We start from the raw sequence: 19,848 nt of genomic DNA, 5'->3' as shown, positions 1-19,848 counted from the left end.
GAAACTACAACAGGGAAACATTTAACCTCATTCGAACTATAAGTCTGATGTATTGTGAAACTCTGTTGCTGAAATTCTGGTTTTCACATCTTCTTTTTTCCATAATACTGCTGCCGGCAGTTTGAATGTAGTTGGCTTCGTCACTGGGGTTAGATTACTTGTTTTTAACAGCATTATGACCATTTTCCTCATTACTTTAGATAAGTAGTGCATGTTTGTGCATCCTTTTTTGTAGGTGTTTGTGTGTTAAAGTGGAGGCACTCACTGGTTGAGGAAGGCAAACAAGTATCTCATGACGATGAGTGTTTTGCTTGGTAGAGACTGCAGACCTTTCTTAATGTGGACCGCTCTCTCCTGTAGACTCTCCATGGCTGGAAAACAGAAACAACCATCACACCCTCGAGATAGCTCACACAATCAGGCACATGAATACACACTTACTCACAAAGAGACACAAGGACGAGACACTCACAGACGCAGGATATGAGGTCATGGAAGACTTCCTTAGGAAAGAGGGCTTGGTCCAGTCCTCTGAAGTAAAGCTTCAGAACACCAGCGATGGAGTCCATGTCGTGGTCATTCTGGTCCCCTGCCAGAGGGTCCTCACCTACATCCGAACAGGAAGTCAGAGAGAAGAAGGAGGAAAGGGACAGGGACAGAGAGATAATAAAGCACTGGAAAATTGTAGCCCTATGTGTCATAATGTTTGTGTTCCTTTAGAGATGAGTCATACCTCTCTCAAAGGCATTCTTGATGTCATTGACCTCCACCTGAGAGCCTGAAACTCTAAAGATGCCCTCATGCTGCAGACCTACACACATGCACACACAGTTTCTTTTATGAGGATCTTAAAGTTCCAGAGATTGTGTTTATTTGAGAAATTCAAGCAGAATTCTTAAGTTTACTTACTGTAAACACATCAACCCTTAAATAACAAAACAAGTCAGTATTCAGAAACAAGTTAATGCTCCACTGGAAACTATCCCTCACCGTGTCGACTGATGAAACAGATGCAGCTCTCCACCATCAGAGGAATGGCTTCAGCAGAGTCCTAACACAGAGGAGGAGAATTATTTGCCACACAAGACAGAGCAGGACAAAAGACCAGGGTGGAAACAAAACACTGTTTTTTGTAGGGAGGATTTCCGCACACACATCTGCACATAAACCAGTGCACACATTTATTGTGCGAGGTGGAAAGAGGTTGGGCACAGTACCCAGCAGTTGCTAGGAGACGGTGCTCTTTTTTTCTTTTCCCTTTGTTTGTTTGGGATTTCCAGAAACCACCCGGAGTTGGAAAATAAGTGTTGAATGATACGCATCCCCTATCAGGTGAAACACACTGTTGGTATTAGGGTTAATAATCAGATTACAAGTTAAAATCTTAAAATGAACTAAAATTGTGAACCTGTATAAAAGGTGATAACGGTCATAACACAGGCTGACCACAAGGGGGAACCCTGAACGTGGGATTCCCCAATGTAGGTTGATTTTGCCACATGTGTTGTGTCAGTTTGCATATCTTTGTAATATCAATCTTCATAGATTTAACAGAAGATATAAATGTTTAAATCTGTGTGTCCTGTTAGAAGTGATAATAACCAAACTGCTGCTAAACTCCAGATTCCCATATGTCCCTGTATGCAGAGAACTGTGAGAAAACATGTGGTTTGAGTTAAAACTACAAAGCTATGGCACTCTTACTGACAAACTGACAGCCGCTCAGAGACAAACACACAGAGACACTCATGACAGATAATTACCTGCTTCCGTACTGACGAGTTTCTGCGTCCACTAAATAGAGGAAGAGAGGGGAGAAGGAAAGAAAACAGCACTCTGTCATTATGTCTCCAGAGAAAGTCTATTTATACTCACAACTTTGGTAACGTTCTATTTGTACACACAGACACATATGCACATGTGCTGGGAATATCTATAAACAGTGGAGGGGAAAATAATAGCCCAGGCTGCCAAGATATCAAGCTTAAACTTCTCTACATTATGTGTGTGTGCATGTGTGCGTGTGTGTGTGCACATTTCCTTCCTACACCACACCTACCTGGCAAGGCAACAGTCAGTCTTCTGACCTAAAAGAGGGAGAAACAGGAAGAGGGGGAGGGGGGAGGAGAGATAGATGGTTATAGTAGCAGAGGGACACGTGAGGAAGAGGCTTCAGATGGACAGAAAAAGGGAAACAAACTTCCCTCTAAGGGCTGCACACACAAACAACTCTGCAGAGTGTTTCCAGGTTAAGGAAATGCAGAGACATGTGACGACTTCCTTACGCCAGAACACAGCTGCATCCACATATGTTTATTGTCACAGTGACCTTGCTTTCCACACACACACTATCATACAAAGTCTCTATATTAAACTCAGGCCACATATTCTCTACTTTGCACACTAACTGAGCATCTTGATACAAGGATTATTTTAATATCATGACCCTCTATAAACCCATACATGCAAAGATGGGACAAACAGGCTCAAACATATAGAAATGACATAATGTAAGTTTCTCTTACTCTCTCCCAGAGTCTTCTGTATCAGGTCGTGCTTGGCCTCCAGCTTTGTGATAAGGTTCCTGCCTTCAAGAAACTCCTTCAGCTTCTAAAAAACCCACAACCCAAACACAAGACAGTCAGGTGTGCTCAGAGTATGCCCATTGTATCACAGGATTACTCCTGAGTGTCGTGATTCACACTCACCGTAAAGTAGAACTGCTCTGTCTCCTGCTGATTGGCTCGTCGTTTGGCAAGGCTGGGCTTACTGAGATATGATTCGCTGAAAGTGGATTTAACCGACTCCATGCTGTTGCTGTGGTGGAAGCAATCTGACACATCATAGTCCTCCACGGTCACCATGTCCTGGATGGTGGACAGAGTGGCCTCCATAGTTTTCTTCACCTAGTTGGGATAAAGACGGACAAAGCATTAAAGTATGAGCTGTGGTTAACACATGGATGAACCAGACGGGTGAATCATATCAGAGGAATTACACAGTTGTCTGACCTCTTCATTCTCAATCTTGAGCGTGGAAAGGCGGGACTGCAGCTGCTGACACCTCTGGATTAGCTCGCCTTCCACTGGCTGTTGTGCACACATCACTCCCATCTACACCGTCACACACATAAAAACACAGAAAGTGAGACATGTAAGAATTTCCAACACAAAATCAACCTGGATCAGCTCTTCCTCAGCCTAGAGCTTTAAAAAGATTGACATGATAATGCCTGCAGCCCTAAAAGTCTACCTACCGTGTCTCCCATGTGGGACTGGAAGTCAAAGCGAGCTGGGGGGCAGAAGACGTTGTTGTAGGTCTCCATCAGCTTCTGTTTGTCCCCGTTGGGCTCCAGGCTTTCTGCTGCTCCGTCCAGTGTCTCTAGGCCTGAGTGTTTGGACGTCTCTACATTCTGGTCTGCAGACAGGTAGGTCCTCAGGGCACGGTGCAGGCTGGAATGGTAGCCTAGATCACAGCACTGTCACACACACACACACACACACACACACACACACACACACACACACACACACACACACACACACACACACACACACACACACACACACACACACACACACACACACACACACACAAAATAAATGAACACACAGCCTGGTGGGCAAATACAACTTGCAAAAGAAAAAAAAAGAAAACCAGTCATTGATTTAAAGAAGTCATGACAGAGCATTTCATTTACCTGATTTTGCGTGGGATAATGAAAAATACGACTCTAAAGCTGGTGTAGTATTTTGTCTAACCCAGAAATATTGTGAAAATGTATAATCTTCTTGAAGTGGTCTCAATGGTAAAGTTGTTATATTTAATTACTTCAGATTGAACGGGTGGTCATAATGTGGCTAATCTGTGTTAACAATCCCTCCTCACACTTATGTTGACTTAAGAACTTTCTAGAAACAATTTTTATCCTTTTGATAGATGACATTTCACAAGATATGACTGTTGTTTCATCCTAATGTAGTACTGTTCTTGTTTTCTTTCACCAGGTAACAAAGAAACTGATTTCCATACTTTATATCCATTGCTATTATAGAGTAACCAACAATGGAAGCCATAATATATAGAAGCAGCACATGGCACATACAGGTTACACCAATTTAGTTTCTAGTAACTAAATTGTGAGTAGAGATACACAGTTCAATCAAAAAATATGTTCCAATAGTCACTGCTAACTATTTGCTAATCATGTAGTAGCTCTGATTTTCTCTGAAATCTTTCATGGGGCGTAGATAGCCTAGCGGTCTAGGTCACACCCCATGGGGTTAGCCCTTGGGCGGGTAGCCCGAGTTCGGGTCTGGCCTGTGGCCTGTTTCCTGCATGTCACTCCCCACTCTCACCCCCTTTCCTACTCTATCTACCGCCTTCTCCTATCACATTAATGACATGAAAAGCCCCCAAAAATAAACTTTAAAAAAAAGGAAAGAAATTATTCATACTATAGAATGTATTTGTTATTTTCTTGCAAAGCGAAAAGACATATTGTGTTATGAAGAGGGGCTAGTAAAAAACAATTGAAGAAAACTACATTTTAAGATGAGATAACAGTAGCGTGTACCATACATTTTTCATCCTCAAACATTATTCATATATTCAAAGATTACAAATCATCCCTATTTTGAGTGAAGAAAGTTCATTTCTATCAAGTTTATAAATCATGGTATGAAGTAGCCACAAAAAAAACACCTGTTTTTTAAAGAAACTCCAGGTTGTTTGCCTCTAAAAAAAAATGTCATTCCTGTGGTCCTGCAAGCTCAGCAGTACTTTAACGTGCTTATCAGTTATTCTGAAAACTGCTGCACTGCAAGTCTCACCTGCATGTAAACAGTGATGGCTCAGATGTCAATGAGAAACCTCATATGGAACAAGTTCTTTGACTGTTAATGATCATTATTAGATTCATAGTTTTACCAGTTAACAAAAATAAATGTATCGCAGGGTTGTGGACAAAAAAAAGCATGCATTAAAGCCTTACATCCTGAGCATAATAGAATTGCTAAATCCTCTCAACACTCTCGAAAGCGACATCCTGATGTGTCTGGTTTCTGTAGTAGTTTGACTTAAAGGGACAGTGTATCAATTATGTATGAACCTGATGATATTCCAGTCCAAACCCCTCCGGCCTAATACCCCCACTGTGTCAGGGTTAGATTGGGTTGAATTCACAGAGCAACATGGCTGCTCTGATGTGACGAGTGTTTGGAGGCAGAGAAACAAAGAAGAGGAAGCATGCAGAGGAGACCCCTCAACTGCCTTCATTAGCAGCACTGACACTAATGTGAACAGACTCACAGAGGGGCCACCACGGGCTAAGACACAGGGACACAAAAACACACAACAACGTCTGCAATATGTTGGGGAAAATCTGACCTACAAAAAGAAAGTTTTTAGACTCACATCAATGATGTCGGAGAGGTCATGGATGTAATATTTGAAGACACAGCTGTTGGTGGCCTCCAGTGCTAGCAGGTACTCATTCCTGGCTTTGATGGCCTTCAGCCTGTTCTCTGTGTACTTTGCTTGTCTCTGAGAAAGAGACAGAGAATGTCAGTCATCCATATGAGGAAGAAATGGAAAGTGGGAGAGAAAGGACAGAAAGGGATGGGGTAGAGGGTAATTGGCATCAGAGTGAAACACCTCAGTATTGATTATGGATAATGAAACAAAGTGCAGAACCATGTTTGTGTGACAGGCCCCAGCTGTGGCAGACACGGTTAGCAATAAGCCAGCCGTGCACTTGTAAATCATTCATGAGAGACACACATTGTAAGTCAGTATGACAACAGGTGAGACAGCATTCACCCTCCTCCTCCTCCTAGTCTATCCATTCTCCTCCTCCTCCTTCTTCTCCTCCTTTTCCTCTTCCCTTTCTTTTTCATCTTTCTCACCTTCTCCTTCATCTTCTCAATCTTTTTGACACTGGAGCGTCTGACGGGCTTCTCGTCCATCTTGATGCTGGCCAAAGTGTCTGGGGAGCGTGGAGTCTGGCGGTCAGAGCGTCCCATCTGTTTCTCCTCCTGCTTCTCCGCCTCCTTCAGCTTGGACTCGGCGTTGATGCTGTCAGTGTTGTACATGTGGTACGTCTTCATCACCTGGGAACAGGGAATGAGATATGCAGGGAAATAATTAAGCTTGTGCTTTCCCATTGTGTCTCTACTTTAATTACTTGGCTTGGGATTGTGAAAGGATTACACCCAGCAGTACAATGAAGAGAGAAATGAGGCTCAGAACACACACACACAAACACACACACTTAAGGATTTTAGAAATATTGCTTCCAACAAGCTGCAGCTTCTTCTACTGTAAAGAAACTTTAGCACTTTGTCATGGCTGCATAAGTTTGACATGAAGAGTTAAACACATGAAACGAATGAGTGAGTGCACTGTCAGCCTTATTACAATGACCACCACCACAGCCATCATTGAACTGCTCTAACCTCTCCACAGCACTGGAGACAGACACACACAGCCCTGTGTATGAGGGTGAGTGCGAGCGTGAGCGCGTCACTCAAACCAAATCTATTTCTATCTCTTACTATATGCTATAATTACAGCATAAGACCTGCTTTTATGGGCTCTCTGAGCAGAGGCCGTGCAGCTTGCTCATAGTCAGAGCTGTGCTGTGGGAGGAAACTTTGCCCACACACAGACACACACACACAGACACACACACATAAACAACAGGCAGTGAAATGCACTCTGATTGCCTCAGTCTATTTGGCAGTATTATGGCAATGTGTAACCAGACATTATGATGCTCCCGACAGCGTGAGAAGACCAAAACAACAGACAGTGGTGATGATGTCTGAATATGAGCGATCGAATGAGTCTTTCTGTTTTGGAAAGTGGCTTACACAAGCATGAGCGTGCAGGATATTTTAAGTGACATTTAGCTTTGCTTGGTAAAACATATTTTCGTCAACATGAGTCTACAACTTGAGTAGCAGCTCTGTCAGGTCATACTTAGACACTGTGGTACTGTCAGCAAACGGCTGAGGTCAGCCAGCACACAAAGACACTTGTAATGACAATGGTATTAAAGTAGGTTTGGATAGGTTTAAGGTATGTTTACATTTTTCTCATTTATTATAATTGAAACAAAATTACAACTGAGGTTGGCAGGAATTACTTCTACCATGAATTGTCATGAAGTGAAAAGTAATAAATGTATTAATTATAACAATAATAATAATAATAATAATAATAATAATAATAATAATAATAATAATAATAATAATAATAATAATGATAATAAAAACCTTATTTATAAAGCACTTTTAAAGAGCAATGTTTCAGACAGCTGTACAAATTGAAACAAACAATGAAAGAAATAAAAGAGAAGAAGTGAAAGAGGATTGAAAGAGAAATGTGAGGAACTAAAGAAAATATATAATGTATATATGAATAGAAAACATCAGAAAAATAAACAAATAAACACATTGAAACTACAACAGATAAGAATTTAAGCGTTCTGGCATTTATTCATTTTATCATCTAAAATCCAAAGGGGTCAATCTTCATATTACTGTGATCTTAAACGCATTGAATTCAAATTATACCTTTAATATTTACCAACTCAAAGCACATAGATATATATGCATGAAAAAAAGCTGTCAATAAAACCAGATGAGGAATGACTCAACCTCTTGGGGACAGAAATTTTGGGACAAGGTTTTAAGTGGAGCCATCGAAAAGTTGGATTTTGTGTGTTGGAACAAAGCAGACAGGCTGAGTGACAGCTATTATATTGAGCAAAGCTGCTGCTGTGGCTGATAATCCTTAATCCTCAATGATTGTAGCCAAATTGCCTCCCTAATCTTCGTGTAAGGTTTATGCATTTGTCTACAACACTTTCTCAGTGATTTTCAGTTGTCAGATTATGTTCTGAAAAGTGTATGCATAATATGTTCATAGTTAGTTTTTTTCTCTCTGCAGTAACTGCACTTAGGGTTTTAACCTTCACTATTAAAAAAGTGAAGAGCAATTTTTTCAAATTTTCTGACGCCAAAGGTGCAATGATCTCCCCGCTGAGCTCTACAAGGTGCAAAAGCTCACAACACATAATTATAGAGCCACATATTGTGGTTACAATATCAGTGGTGTCTCTTACCGTGTAAAGTTCATTAAGAACTTTCAGCAGGTCCTCTTGCAACTGTACACAGACCTCTTTGCTCTAAACAGAGAAAGAGAAAGAAAATAAAGATTAATGTGAATAAAGACTCTTAACCATTAGCTCAGAGTCATTGCTTGCAGGGTCCATCACCGGTCTGTCAAAGCGGTCTTCTCTGTCAAGTAAAGACAGCAAACCCCACTCTGTCATGTGGCAAACAGATTCATCTGTCAAGACTAGATTTTCTGGCTAATGGGAGTGGAGGAGTCGCTGGCACAGATAAACGAGCGGGACAGTAATGGAATCGACGGATGTGGAGTATAGGGAGGGAGCAATAGATCCCAATCTTTACGTGTTGGCAGGGAGGAAAAAAGAGCAAGACAAAGAGAAAGAGAGGACGGCAGAGGGAAGGCAGAGGGCAGGATGATGAAGCTGCAAAAGATAGAGAAGAGACACAGGAGGAAGAATGAGTGGAAACAGAGACTCTGCCAGTGCAGACGGTTTCCAGTAAATGATGATTCACACCAACACATAGAAAAGAAAACACCACGAGAATAAATCTTCTGAAAGAAAATTCAGTGCAAAGTCATTTCTGTATGAGAAAATCTGCATCTGTGAATACTGAGAAAGAAGCCAGAACACATTATGAACATTATATAATGGGAATATCTTACCATTGTTCACATAGTAAATGTTGCAGCACTAATTAAAAAAAAAGATGCCTTAAATAACTAAATCACTATTACTACATCTGTTGTTTTTTAACCATTAATAATTTTCTCTTCTAACTCCAGCGAGGTTACATAATGTATTTAAACTTGTTATGACTATTTCTTGCTTGTGATAAACTAATAATACATATAAACAAGTTCTCATGTATTAACACAAAGATGCACAGAGCTGATCTTATGAGTAAAATCAAAACTACTAGGGCTCTGTAAACATATACAGGACTCATCTAAGACTAAGTTTAAATACTGAAGCTAAAAGTCTGATCTTGCTCCAAAGGACCCATGGAAGTGCACAAAGCTTCTGAGAAAAGAACTGGCCTATCTTGAAAGCAGTTAGGTAAGTGAAAGCCAAGGGGGATGCCAAAAGAGAAATAAAAGAGGGGATACAAAAATAGCAATGAAAGTCAGACTTTAAAAAAATGTGATGGCATGCATAATGAAAAAAGAGCAGATTTTTGGGGGTTATATGATGAGCTTTCTTTCTTCTAAGAGATGGAGGCAAAGAATGGATTGGGGTTGTCGCAAAAAAAATTCGTTAAAGGGCTGTTTGAGTGATAAAGGTAGGAAAATGGAGGGAAAAGCAAGGTAAAAAAAAAAAATTGTCAAAAAGGAAACAGAAGTCATATTTATTACCCAGTGTGGGAGAATTTAAGAGCGCTGGAAGGTCAGGAGTGTGGTGATTGCTGCAGAGGGAGGACGGCAGCGTCAGAGGGCAGATTTACGGTGGCGCAGTATAAAACTGAGGTAACAGGAGAACTGAGTTTGTCCCGCCCTTGCATTTTAAAGAGCTGCAGGAGGCTCATATTAGGTGACAACAAGCCAGACTGCAGCCAATCAAAAAGCAATCAGCCATAGCTCAGCTTTCCTATCTATCAATCTGGATCTTGACCTTTGCCCTTTTTGTCTTGCCTGTGGTTGCCTGTCTGGCTCTGCAAGACTGCAACAGGAACTAGTTACTTTTGCACTTTGTTAGTCAATGATGTCTGGAATCACGTGCTGTGTCTTGGATTAAAAACTTGAGTTAGCACATTCATAAAAAGTACACTGCGTTCACTGTGTACTTACAATTCCAGGTTTTCTTCGGTTATTCATTATTTGGAACCATCATCCAGTGTTTGATTCATTCCTGTCCCTTCTGCTACTGAGCCACTACGGCAACCACGGAGGGTAAGAAGTTTCAGGTGCTCCATACTCTACTTTTTCAACACTTTGAGAGCACCAGCTCAGTAAGCAAGTATGCCATTCGAGACACAGCACAGGTTAAGACTGTGGTCTAATTAAAACATTTTGACTCCTTACTGCTTCCTGTCTCCCTGTGACAAAACCTCGCATCAGTGTATCCCTGCATTGGCTCCGATGAATGTGTGAACGTTTTTAGGATGAGCTGTATCATCCATCTCCAGAAGCTGTGTGTTTATATGTCTTAGCCCCTGGCTCTACTAGCATTCATAGCACTGACTGGAAATGTCGTAAATGGACTAATTATCTACTTAATCAGCCATCAGAGCTCCCCCCCCCTCTGTATGTGTGCAGCCTGTTTATGACCCACACGCGATGAAAGCCACCCGCATAACAAAACACATCCAGTGTGATAAAAGCAGAAATCAATGCCCATGACTCAACAAAGACTGAAAAAAAGATGTAAGCATGAGTGCTTGTTTGCTGGTCGGTTAGTGTGTTTATGCTTTCACAGCCTGAGACTACACTGTAAATGAAGCTTAAGGGCAACCTATCAGTTTTTCAATCAGTCGTCTTGCAGGCACAGAATGTGGAACTTTGCCTTCAATGTTCACTTGTTGGAACCATACAACTCTTACCTCTTCCTTATCCTGACGTCTTTAAAACACAACCAACTCTCTACTGCTGGTGCAAACAGAAGATATGTAATCCAAAGACAAAAATTAATGTCTTGCCTCACACTGTTGTTAAAAGATGTGGCAACAACACAAACACTGAATTTCTTCTTGTACCTCAGGGTGATTTCTATTTGTGTTCCCTCTTATCTTGCCCCTTCTCTTCATGCTCTGTGTCCTTATTCCTGTGTTTTCTGCTCTCTCTTTACATCTTATTTTCATACTATTTTTCTTCATCTCATTTTTTTTTACTCAGACAGGCAGGGCGGAGATCAGGGTGTGCCGGGACGAAGCTTCTGTATGAAAGACAAACTCAAATGGCCCTGAGGTCTAGCTGACACACAGTCAGTCAATAAATCAGACATGACAGGAAAAAGATGGGACATGAACTGGACAGAGTAAACACACGACAGGGATTCAGCTTCTCAGACTTCAGCCGCAACTGTGATGTTGTAAACAGAAATTATATATTTCAACATACCTCATTTCCCCCCTTTACTTACTCAGATGGAGGGATTAAAACCTGCTACTGACATGTAACTGTAATCTTTACTTTGTGTCAAACAAACCAAAGATATTTAACAAATCCTTATCATCCAAATGATCTCTTACTGTAGGTCAACAAGCAGAAGCATGAGGTCATATTTCAAGGTTAAACAACATATTGTATATTCAATATGAAGCAAGTAAACTGATCCCCCTGCACTTTAAGCATAAAGTTCTATCTTGCAACAACCCTCACTAGATGAGCTTTAAAACCAACAACAACAACAAACACTCCAGAAACCAAATAAAAAAGCTTGGCAGATGTGGCAATAAAGAATATCAAATATAATTTTATTTGAAGCTGTAAAACAGAACACTTGAAAAAATGAAATCTGTCCAAGTTGACAATATGAGCCACATTTACAAAAAAAAAAAACAAGATTTATTTTAGATTAAAAAATAAAAATAACAACTGGATTGATTTTAAAAGTGAAACAGGTAAATTTACTGGTTCAGTGTCTTGTATGAAGTCATTATTCATATTTGAAGAAAAGACTAAAAATAAGACATAGGCACTTGCTTCAGCTTTGGTTTCAGTTTTTCTAGTGAAAGCAAAGAATCAAACATGATGATCTCATCCTGTCCTTTTAAAAAATTGTGTCATTGGGATTTTAAATGCTCCCAGTCAGGATCCACTTTGAGTCCTGCAGGAGAGATGTGTAACAACTTTACCTTTTTATGTCGTTTAACTATTACAGAAGCTAGTTTTGGCATTCAAACAATTTAAAGCAGATTTAAATGTAAGCTGACAGAAAACTTAAGAACATTTAGATTTACTTGTGTGTTCAATTCGAAAAAGAAATTGAAAGTTGTACATTACTTATCATTGACTTCACAGTGGATAAATGTCTAGTTTCCTTATTGATTGTCACATTAGTTATTGATCTGTTCAAAAAAGGTAGAAATGTACATAAATGGTTAAAGTCTTTTTATGTGTAACATCCAGGTCATGAAACCAAACGGTGGCTTAAAGAACAAGTTATGACTCAAAGGTCAATGTTTAAAGTTTAAAGAGGATGTGTTGATGAGGCAAGAGAAAGCTGTTACGTAATATGAGATGAATTCAGTTGCCCAAAGCCTGGTTGTAGGATTAACTATGATTCATAAAGTCAATCAGTCTTATGATACGAAGTTTCTTTTGATTGTTAATGTATCCCTTTAAAGGATCCATCCATAAATCAAAACAATGTGAATGAGATGGGACCATAAAAACAGTTTCAGAGTTTGACAATAGGAGCGTGTGTGTGCACCAAACAAGTGGACTCAAGTCATAGAGACTTGACTCGAGTCACGAATTTGATGACTTGCAACTCAACTCCGACTTAAGGGTAAAAAAACTTGGACTCAAATTGACTTGAAAGACAATGACTCAGAGACCAGCTGAGTCAGATGACCTGTAGCATGTTTGCCACGCTATAGATTCACACTTGTATTAACTGATCGATTGATTGATGGATTGAATGGAGACAGGCTGTAGCAATATAACCCAATAGCACCCAAGCAGCCAGTGGGCACACACTACACAGTGCCGTTGTTAGCTAATAATGGTGACTGCCCTTGAGCCTGAAGCCAGTTCTGCTGCTCCAAAACTAGAGCAGTTTGCGTTTAAAAATTTCCACTCAGATGGAAGATGTAAGATATGGGACGCTGAAATAAACGAAAAAGAGGGAACAGCGTCCGACTTCATCTGCCATTTAAAGACTGGGCACGAAGTTAAGTAAGTGAAACCAAGCCAACACTATTAGAAGTAGTGTACAAACAAATTCACTCACCTTCTTGAAGAGGCGTCCTGAGTCCTCACTAATCTGAGCAAAGCGGGGGATGATGTTGTTGAGGTAGAGGTCAGACAGAGTGGCATGGTCACGGCTCTCCCTCTTCACCTGCAGCAGCAGCAGGTTCCAGCAGTTCACAGGGGACAAAACACTGTGCTCCTTCCTGCACGCACAAAGAGGAGCAGAGGGTCTCAAAACGTATTCAAGCACCTTGGACCATCTTTTTTGGATAAATGGCTATCATTAAGTCTCTTTCATCTTCTAATTCCCCCTTTTTATCCTGCTGATAAATGGTCACACACACACACACACACACACACACACACACACACACACACACACACACACACACACACACACACACACACACACACACACACACACACACACCAAACACACACAGGCCGACTTTGTTTATTGTGTAGAGACAGGCATGCTTAAAAAAATGACACACTTTCTACACCAATCTTTTCAGGAAGATGACACAGGGCTTTGGGATAAGAGACAGGGAGGGTATTAATGCCCACAGATTTATGCAGAAAACAGCATCCCTCACTCTCTTATTCACACACACACACACACACACACACACACACACACACACACACACACACACACACACACACACACACACACACACACACACACACACACACACACACACAGAAGCACACACAGGGTCAGCAAGCCAGCCCAAACAGGGGATTCAGCCAGGGTACAAAACCCAGCAGGAGGAGGTAAGACTCCCCTCACAGGCACAGCTGTCGCAGAGAGGAATAAAGGGAAAAAAGGAAAGATGGAGGAAAAAAGAAAGAGACTGGAATGATTCCACTAACAGTCTAATGGCTCAATACTGTTTCTTTGTCTTTGCTTCAAGTGCCCATAAAGCCACTACACACATACCCTCTCAATGCCCTGCTTACAACACAAAACAAGCCCTTTGAGAGTGTGTGCACACAATGTGTCACTGTGTGTGTGCGTGTGTGTGTACAGTACGTGTTATGGATGATCCATGGATGAACTAGTGGGTAAAATGGATTATGAGTGAGTGTAAGTGGATGAAAGACGGTCTTTGTGCCGTTAAGAGCAGCTTTAACTGGATAGAGACAGCAAAGAGCTGCAAGGCATTTACATCACCAACACACACACCACACACACACAGATGGGGTCAGGAAAAGTAGAACAGTGACCCAAGCACACACAAGGTCAGACAGACAGAGAAAGTCTTTGACCGATGGGGATAGGGTGGGGTGGTGTCTATGGGGAGGTGTGTGTGTGTAACTCCAGCGTGTGCGTGTGCATGTGTGTGTTTGTGTGGGAAAGTATGGTCTGATGAGATGAGTCATCTGCAGTGATGTGATATGCTGGTACAGGCTGTCACTGGTCAGATGGTCAGATGACTAACTAAGTAAAAACAATGGTTTCAAGGAAAAGACAAACGAGTCCACCTCCAGCCTCATTCTGAGAAGCCTTCAAGTTCAGAGCTAAAGTTAACAATGACAACGTGCACTCTTGTGTTTGTATTACTTCTTCCTGCTGTCTGTTTCCTTTCCTGCTTGTCTGCCTTGACCAATTTCACAACATTTCCCTCCAACCAAAAACAGCAGCACAGTTCCTCTATTCGCCCAAGCCTGCTGTGTTTCTTCTTCTTCTTACATGTGACATGAAACCCTCAGCCAGTGCACGTCATCATGTAGGAACCAGGTGTACTATCAGCTAACTCGCCCTCTAACCCCTCAGCTATCACAAGGTAACTGAAATGTCGGTCGCCTTCAGAAAGTCACAGAGTGCATGCTGGGAACGGGGACCTAGTGACTCACATTTGAGGGAAAATGCTAGATAGTCATTTACATTCAGGATCAAAAAGCACAGCATTAAACAGGGCGTCACTGCTGGCTGTTTTGTAAAATCTGACACAGACTTAACTGTTTAAAGCTGAAGCTAAACTGAACATCAGATCCAGGCTGCAGACCATATACCAGATGTTTGAACAAGACTTTCATTAACACCAGGATAAGAGAGGAGACAGGATTCATTATGTATAAAAAGGAATCTAGTGTTGGGATGATGTGTCTTATTTATTTTGAGTGGTATTAATTCATGTTTCAACCTGGTTTTCTTCAATATTTTACTGAGAATACTGAAAATGCCATGTCAGGTTATACCAGACAGAATCCCGACATGGCGAGCATGACCTCGACTCAAAGCAGAGCAGAGTAGGTCCTCCGGCTGTTCTCACAACTGTGGCTGAAATCTGTCCCAACAAAACCACCCTGAGATGAACACCTACACAACAATGTGTACTGATTTAAAATGAGAACATCTTTGCCACAGTGTCAACAGGCAGATGATACATAAGGCAAACTCTTTTACATAGACTGATTTGATATTAGTGTGTGATCAGTCGGGTTCTGGTGTTGATTTTGAAATCCTGAATTACTTATTGTTAGGGCTGGGTATTGCAAAGAACCTCATGATTCAATTCGATTTTGATTCTTTAGGTTGCAATCAATTTGATATCGGTTTGATTCGATATTGATTTAAATGCTTCGATTATCGATTTTCATGCCCCATGTGAACATATCTGGTATGTCACCTCGTGTTTTCGAGCAATAAAACAACCCGAACGTCAGACTTTAAAGCCAAAGGATCTGGCCTTATGCTGCTGCTGCTTTGGCTGCCATTTTTTTTTGTTGTTTGGTCTCTGGTGGCCCTCGTCCATACAACGCGAATAACACACCTAGTCCCTCCTCACTTGCCAGGAGATGAATCGATTCAGAGGATTTGCTGAATCGGAGTTGTGACCATAGACTGTAACATGATTGGACATCATCTCGTTCAGCTCATAGTGAGGTAGCAACATAAACTGCACCCCCCGGTGATTGGCTGCTGTATGGGTCAAAAACTCCATCTCTCTGTTCTTTCCAGATGAGCTGTGGTCAAACTTTTTTGGTGATATGAAGATTTTTTGGGCTAAGTTGTGCTCTACTCTTATTGGTTATTAGACTTCAAAAATATGTTGATATGTCATGTTTACAGCTGATGTTCTGATGTAGTTTTTGTTAGGAATAGTATAATTCATCTGGAAGGAGAGCAGAGAAGAGATTAGACTGTAGAAAGCACCTCTGACAGGTATTTTGGCTTCAAAACCATACAGTAGTAAAAGGTGGAGCCATCCTTTCCATTCCATATACAGCCTATGGTTGTAACCAATCATAATCAAGTGTTTAACACAGCTGGGTGACAGCAGTGAAGAAAGCTTTTAAGGGTATTTTACCAGTTTGATTCAGTTCAGATGGTGATCCTTTCTAGTTCTGGTTCTTGTTAAGTTTTGGTTCAACTTCCTGGTATGTTACTTCATTATAATAAAGACCAAAGCTTGTGGAAAGAAAACAGACATGCGTATTATTAGATTTAAGATGCCATAAAACAGCACTTAATCACATGTGCTTTTTTGTGGGTTTCATTTCCAGTCTGAGCTAAGGTTGAAAAAGGTGTCATATTTTCTCCCCTCGCTGAGCACATTTTTGATGGTAATTATTGATTTAATTTGGAAGTTTAATGGTAATTCAAGCCAATAAGCCATTATAATCACTTAAAGGTTGCTGCACGCTCATCATTTTGACTTTACAACGCAGAAAAAATTGCAGTCTGTGATCCAGACTTCCTCCTTAGGTGAAATTAGGTTCACCCAGAGACAATAATGGAGTGTTTTTTAATCAGTATTTTCCAGGAACTTTCATAATGCAAGCTTAAAGAGCAGACTTAAGTCAGATTGGCCATGAAAGATGGAAAACAGCAGTTTTCAGACCACATGTGGTCAGGTTCCATTCAATCTCACACCAGATCTTAAGAACCACACAAGACTAACACGTTAACGTACTCACATGTAGTAAAAGAGCTCATTAGCAGAGACATTGACCCAGTCTTTAGCATGAGGCCATATCAGCGCAACTTGTGAGGGCTTCACCATGTGACCAATCGGCCTATCAGCCTCAGGGCACAGACACACAAATACACACACACACAAACACACATTACAGTTAAACAGTGTAACCCCCACAACCACTGCAGTGCACAGTCTGCCAAATAGCAGGAATACCAGGGGTCTCCACGGGATCAACACTCACACATACGCACACACGCACACACACACACATATATATATTCAGACAGAAAAATACACACACACCAGACACACATAACCGGAAAATAGCTGAAATTCCAACGTGGCACCCGCGCTGAGCAGCAGCAGATGCAGAGAGAGACTGTTGGATGCACAGATGTTGAATGAGACGTAAGGCAAAAAGAGGGACTGGGAGAACGCTGGGGAGGAATAAAGAAGTAACCATTGAACTCTTATCAGACAGCAAGTAAAAATTTTACTGCTTCATAACTGACTCCACAGACTAAAAGACAGAGAGCATTTCTGCTTAAAGCTGCTGCAGAAGCTGACCTGCACAAATACACGTTTTATTCTCTGTCCTCTGCCCTCCCTTCCCTTTGCTCCTTTACCCTCTCCCCTGATGTGAAGAACAACACACACACTATCTGCAACTGTCTCAGTATTGATCGAAGCTGGAGGCTCTGTGTGTGTGTGTGTGTGTGTGTGTGTGTGTGTGTGTGTGTGTGTGTGTGTGTGTGTGTGTGTGTGTGTGTGTGTGTGTGTGTGTGTGTGTGTGTGTGTGTGTGTGTTGGGGGTATGTCCTGGAGGTTAGGATTGGGTTTCATTTAGTGAACCTATCGATTCTTTTTAGTCTGTGTCTGTGCATATGTTTTTGTGTGTGTGTGTATGTGTGTGTGTGTGTGTGTGTGTGTGTGTGTGTGTGTGTGTGTGTGTGTGTGTGTGTGTGTGTGTGTGTGTGTGTGTGGAGGGGGGGGGGGTACCCTTTAGCAAAGAAATAAACACTTTTGTAAACAGTGTGATGCAAAACAAAAGAGAACAAGGACGGTTCAATGGTAAAATAAGGAAGGTAGGTGTGGAAGAAGAAGAAGAAGAAGAAGACAGGGAAAGAGAGAGAACACGCAGGCCTTGAAAGTTTTGAAATCCATGAAAACACCAGCAAGGGTTTACTACACAACAAAGCTACTCAAACATCAAAAACATGTAAAGTGTCTTAAACTAGGACCTTTAAACATAAGCAGTATCAAAATGTACAACCCTAATGAAACAATTGCCACAGTCCCAAGATGAGATGGAATGCAGCTTTAGTCTTCAGTTTTTGTTTTGTAAAATACTTAATTAGAATCACATCAAGACATAAATCTTATCCATTGTCACTTAGATGTGACAGAAAGTGAAAACACAAAAAACAGTTGGTTTTAGCCTGTATATACTATTTCTTCATCTACTGACACAAACCAACAAGCAACCAAAATGCACAGGGCTGTTGCATCTTGGCAAAGGAAGCTGCATGATAGTTGAGCCATGTTTACCCAATGGGTCCCACTTATATTCTAAAGAAATAAGAAATAACCATTGCACACAGCTGTCCTACAAACGCTACACTTGCTGCTGCTGCTACTCCTGTCCCCGTGGGTTCTTGGAGTAATCAGAGAACTGCAGTAATGATGTATTAATGATCCTGCAATAATGATCACAGAGCCCTACAGTCCCTTTAGATCAGCAGGATATATTAATCATGCAACATATTTCCATCGAAAGGGTGTTGCCTGCTTTTTCAACACTGTTCTGCAAAGTCACACCTCTGTTTTCTTACACAAAGCTCCTTCAAAAGACGCCTCCCTGCTCACTCCTCTAATGTCTACAAGAATAGTGGATCGTGGTTATTCACAAGACGGTACAAGAGCAAGGATACAGCAGTATAATTAGCTAAAACTAAAGTATCCCCTGACTTCATTTGAAATCTGTGTGTCATGTCTAATCAGCTCAGTTAGCAGTTCAATGAATCTTTACCCGCAGAGAGACAGACTGCTCTCTCGAGGTAAAAAAAAAAATAAGGTTGATAAATTATACAAGAACACACCCTGCTGCTAAAGCTGATGAGCTCCAGTGTTTCATTTGTGTGCATGAGATGCTTCAATGAGAGAAAAAGAGAAAGACAGAGAGAGCTAAAGAGAGTGAAAGAGAGATAAAGAGTGAAAGAAAGAGGGAAATTGACCATCTTAAGAGAGAGAAAGAGAATCCCCGTATGGGCAAGGTTATACACCCAGCAAGACACAGCAAAGTTGTCGGAGCACAAAATCACCACCTGGCCTTCCTGGCAGAATTTGCACAAACACACACACACAGACACAGATACAAACAGGACTGAAGACAGGACCTCACTCAAATAGTTGGAGCTATATATATAAGTGGACTTTCCGACTGATCAAACGGGGAAGTACTGAATGATTTAAGTCTGTTTTTTTTTTTTTTAAAGGACTGACTTACTAAATCTGTCACCATCAATCTCAACCATTCTTCTGTTTCATTTCTTGACATGCATCTACTTCTCTTTTCTCATAAGGGACGTCAGCATTCTCTTTAAAGCACTTCTTCCCTGTCTTATCAACACACTGCTTATTGTTTTGGTGTTTTTTGTGTGTAAGCAGCTGTGTGTCTCCCGTACTTCAGTAGGTGGTCCTTGGTGCTGCGCGTCTTGGTGAGGAACCTCTCAGCCAGCTTCTCGAGGTTGCGGCTGTAGTCCACCTCAATCTCTGCCTTCTTTCTGAAGAAGTCCTGCAGGTCCTGCAGCAGCTGCACCCTCAGCTCGCACTGCTGGTCTAGACACTTGAGCTGCTCCACCAGCTGAGCCCGGATCTCTGCAGGGGAACAGAGAGGAGACAGAGTTGAGTGTAACGTCTTTGCGAACTTT

At 41.3% G+C, this 19,848-nt stretch overlaps 1 protein-coding gene across 4 annotated transcripts in view; it reads right to left on the bottom strand.

The window, feature by feature from the left end:
- The window catches only part of srgap2 (SLIT-ROBO Rho GTPase activating protein 2), a 67,076-nt gene that overhangs the window by 8,042 nt on the left and 39,186 nt on the right, over positions 1-19,848 (bottom strand). For all 4 annotated transcript variants that reach the window (XM_074693489.1, XM_074693402.1, XM_074693576.1 and 1 more), the window contains 15 exons: positions 19,603-19,795; positions 13,031-13,193; positions 8,129-8,191; positions 5,907-6,110; positions 5,416-5,544; positions 3,257-3,478; positions 3,012-3,113; positions 2,709-2,906; positions 2,526-2,610; positions 2,060-2,087; positions 1,764-1,794; positions 991-1,051; positions 734-811; positions 473-607; positions 266-371 (listed from right to left, as the gene is read on the bottom strand). In XM_074693489.1, coding sequence (XP_074549590.1) covers positions 266-371; positions 473-607; positions 734-811; positions 991-1,051; positions 1,764-1,794; positions 2,060-2,087; positions 2,526-2,610; positions 2,709-2,906; positions 3,012-3,113; positions 3,257-3,478; positions 5,416-5,544; positions 5,907-6,110; positions 8,129-8,191; positions 13,031-13,193; positions 19,603-19,795 — 1,798 coding nt within the window. The remainder of the gene's footprint in view (positions 1-265; positions 372-472; positions 608-733; positions 812-990; positions 1,052-1,763; positions 1,795-2,059; positions 2,088-2,525; positions 2,611-2,708; positions 2,907-3,011; positions 3,114-3,256; positions 3,479-5,415; positions 5,545-5,906; positions 6,111-8,128; positions 8,192-13,030; positions 13,194-19,602; positions 19,796-19,848) is intronic.

This window comes from Halichoeres trimaculatus, unplaced genomic scaffold (genome assembly GCF_033239565.1).
Source record: "Halichoeres trimaculatus isolate MK-OKI-2021-1 unplaced genomic scaffold, fHalTri1.1 fHalTri1_scaffold_1, whole genome shotgun sequence".
In the NCBI taxonomy this organism is placed as follows: Eukaryota; Metazoa; Chordata; class Actinopteri; order Labriformes; family Labridae; genus Halichoeres; species Halichoeres trimaculatus.
The sequence above is the reverse complement of the archived record's forward strand: the minus strand, read 5'-3'. Positions and strand labels throughout refer to the sequence as shown.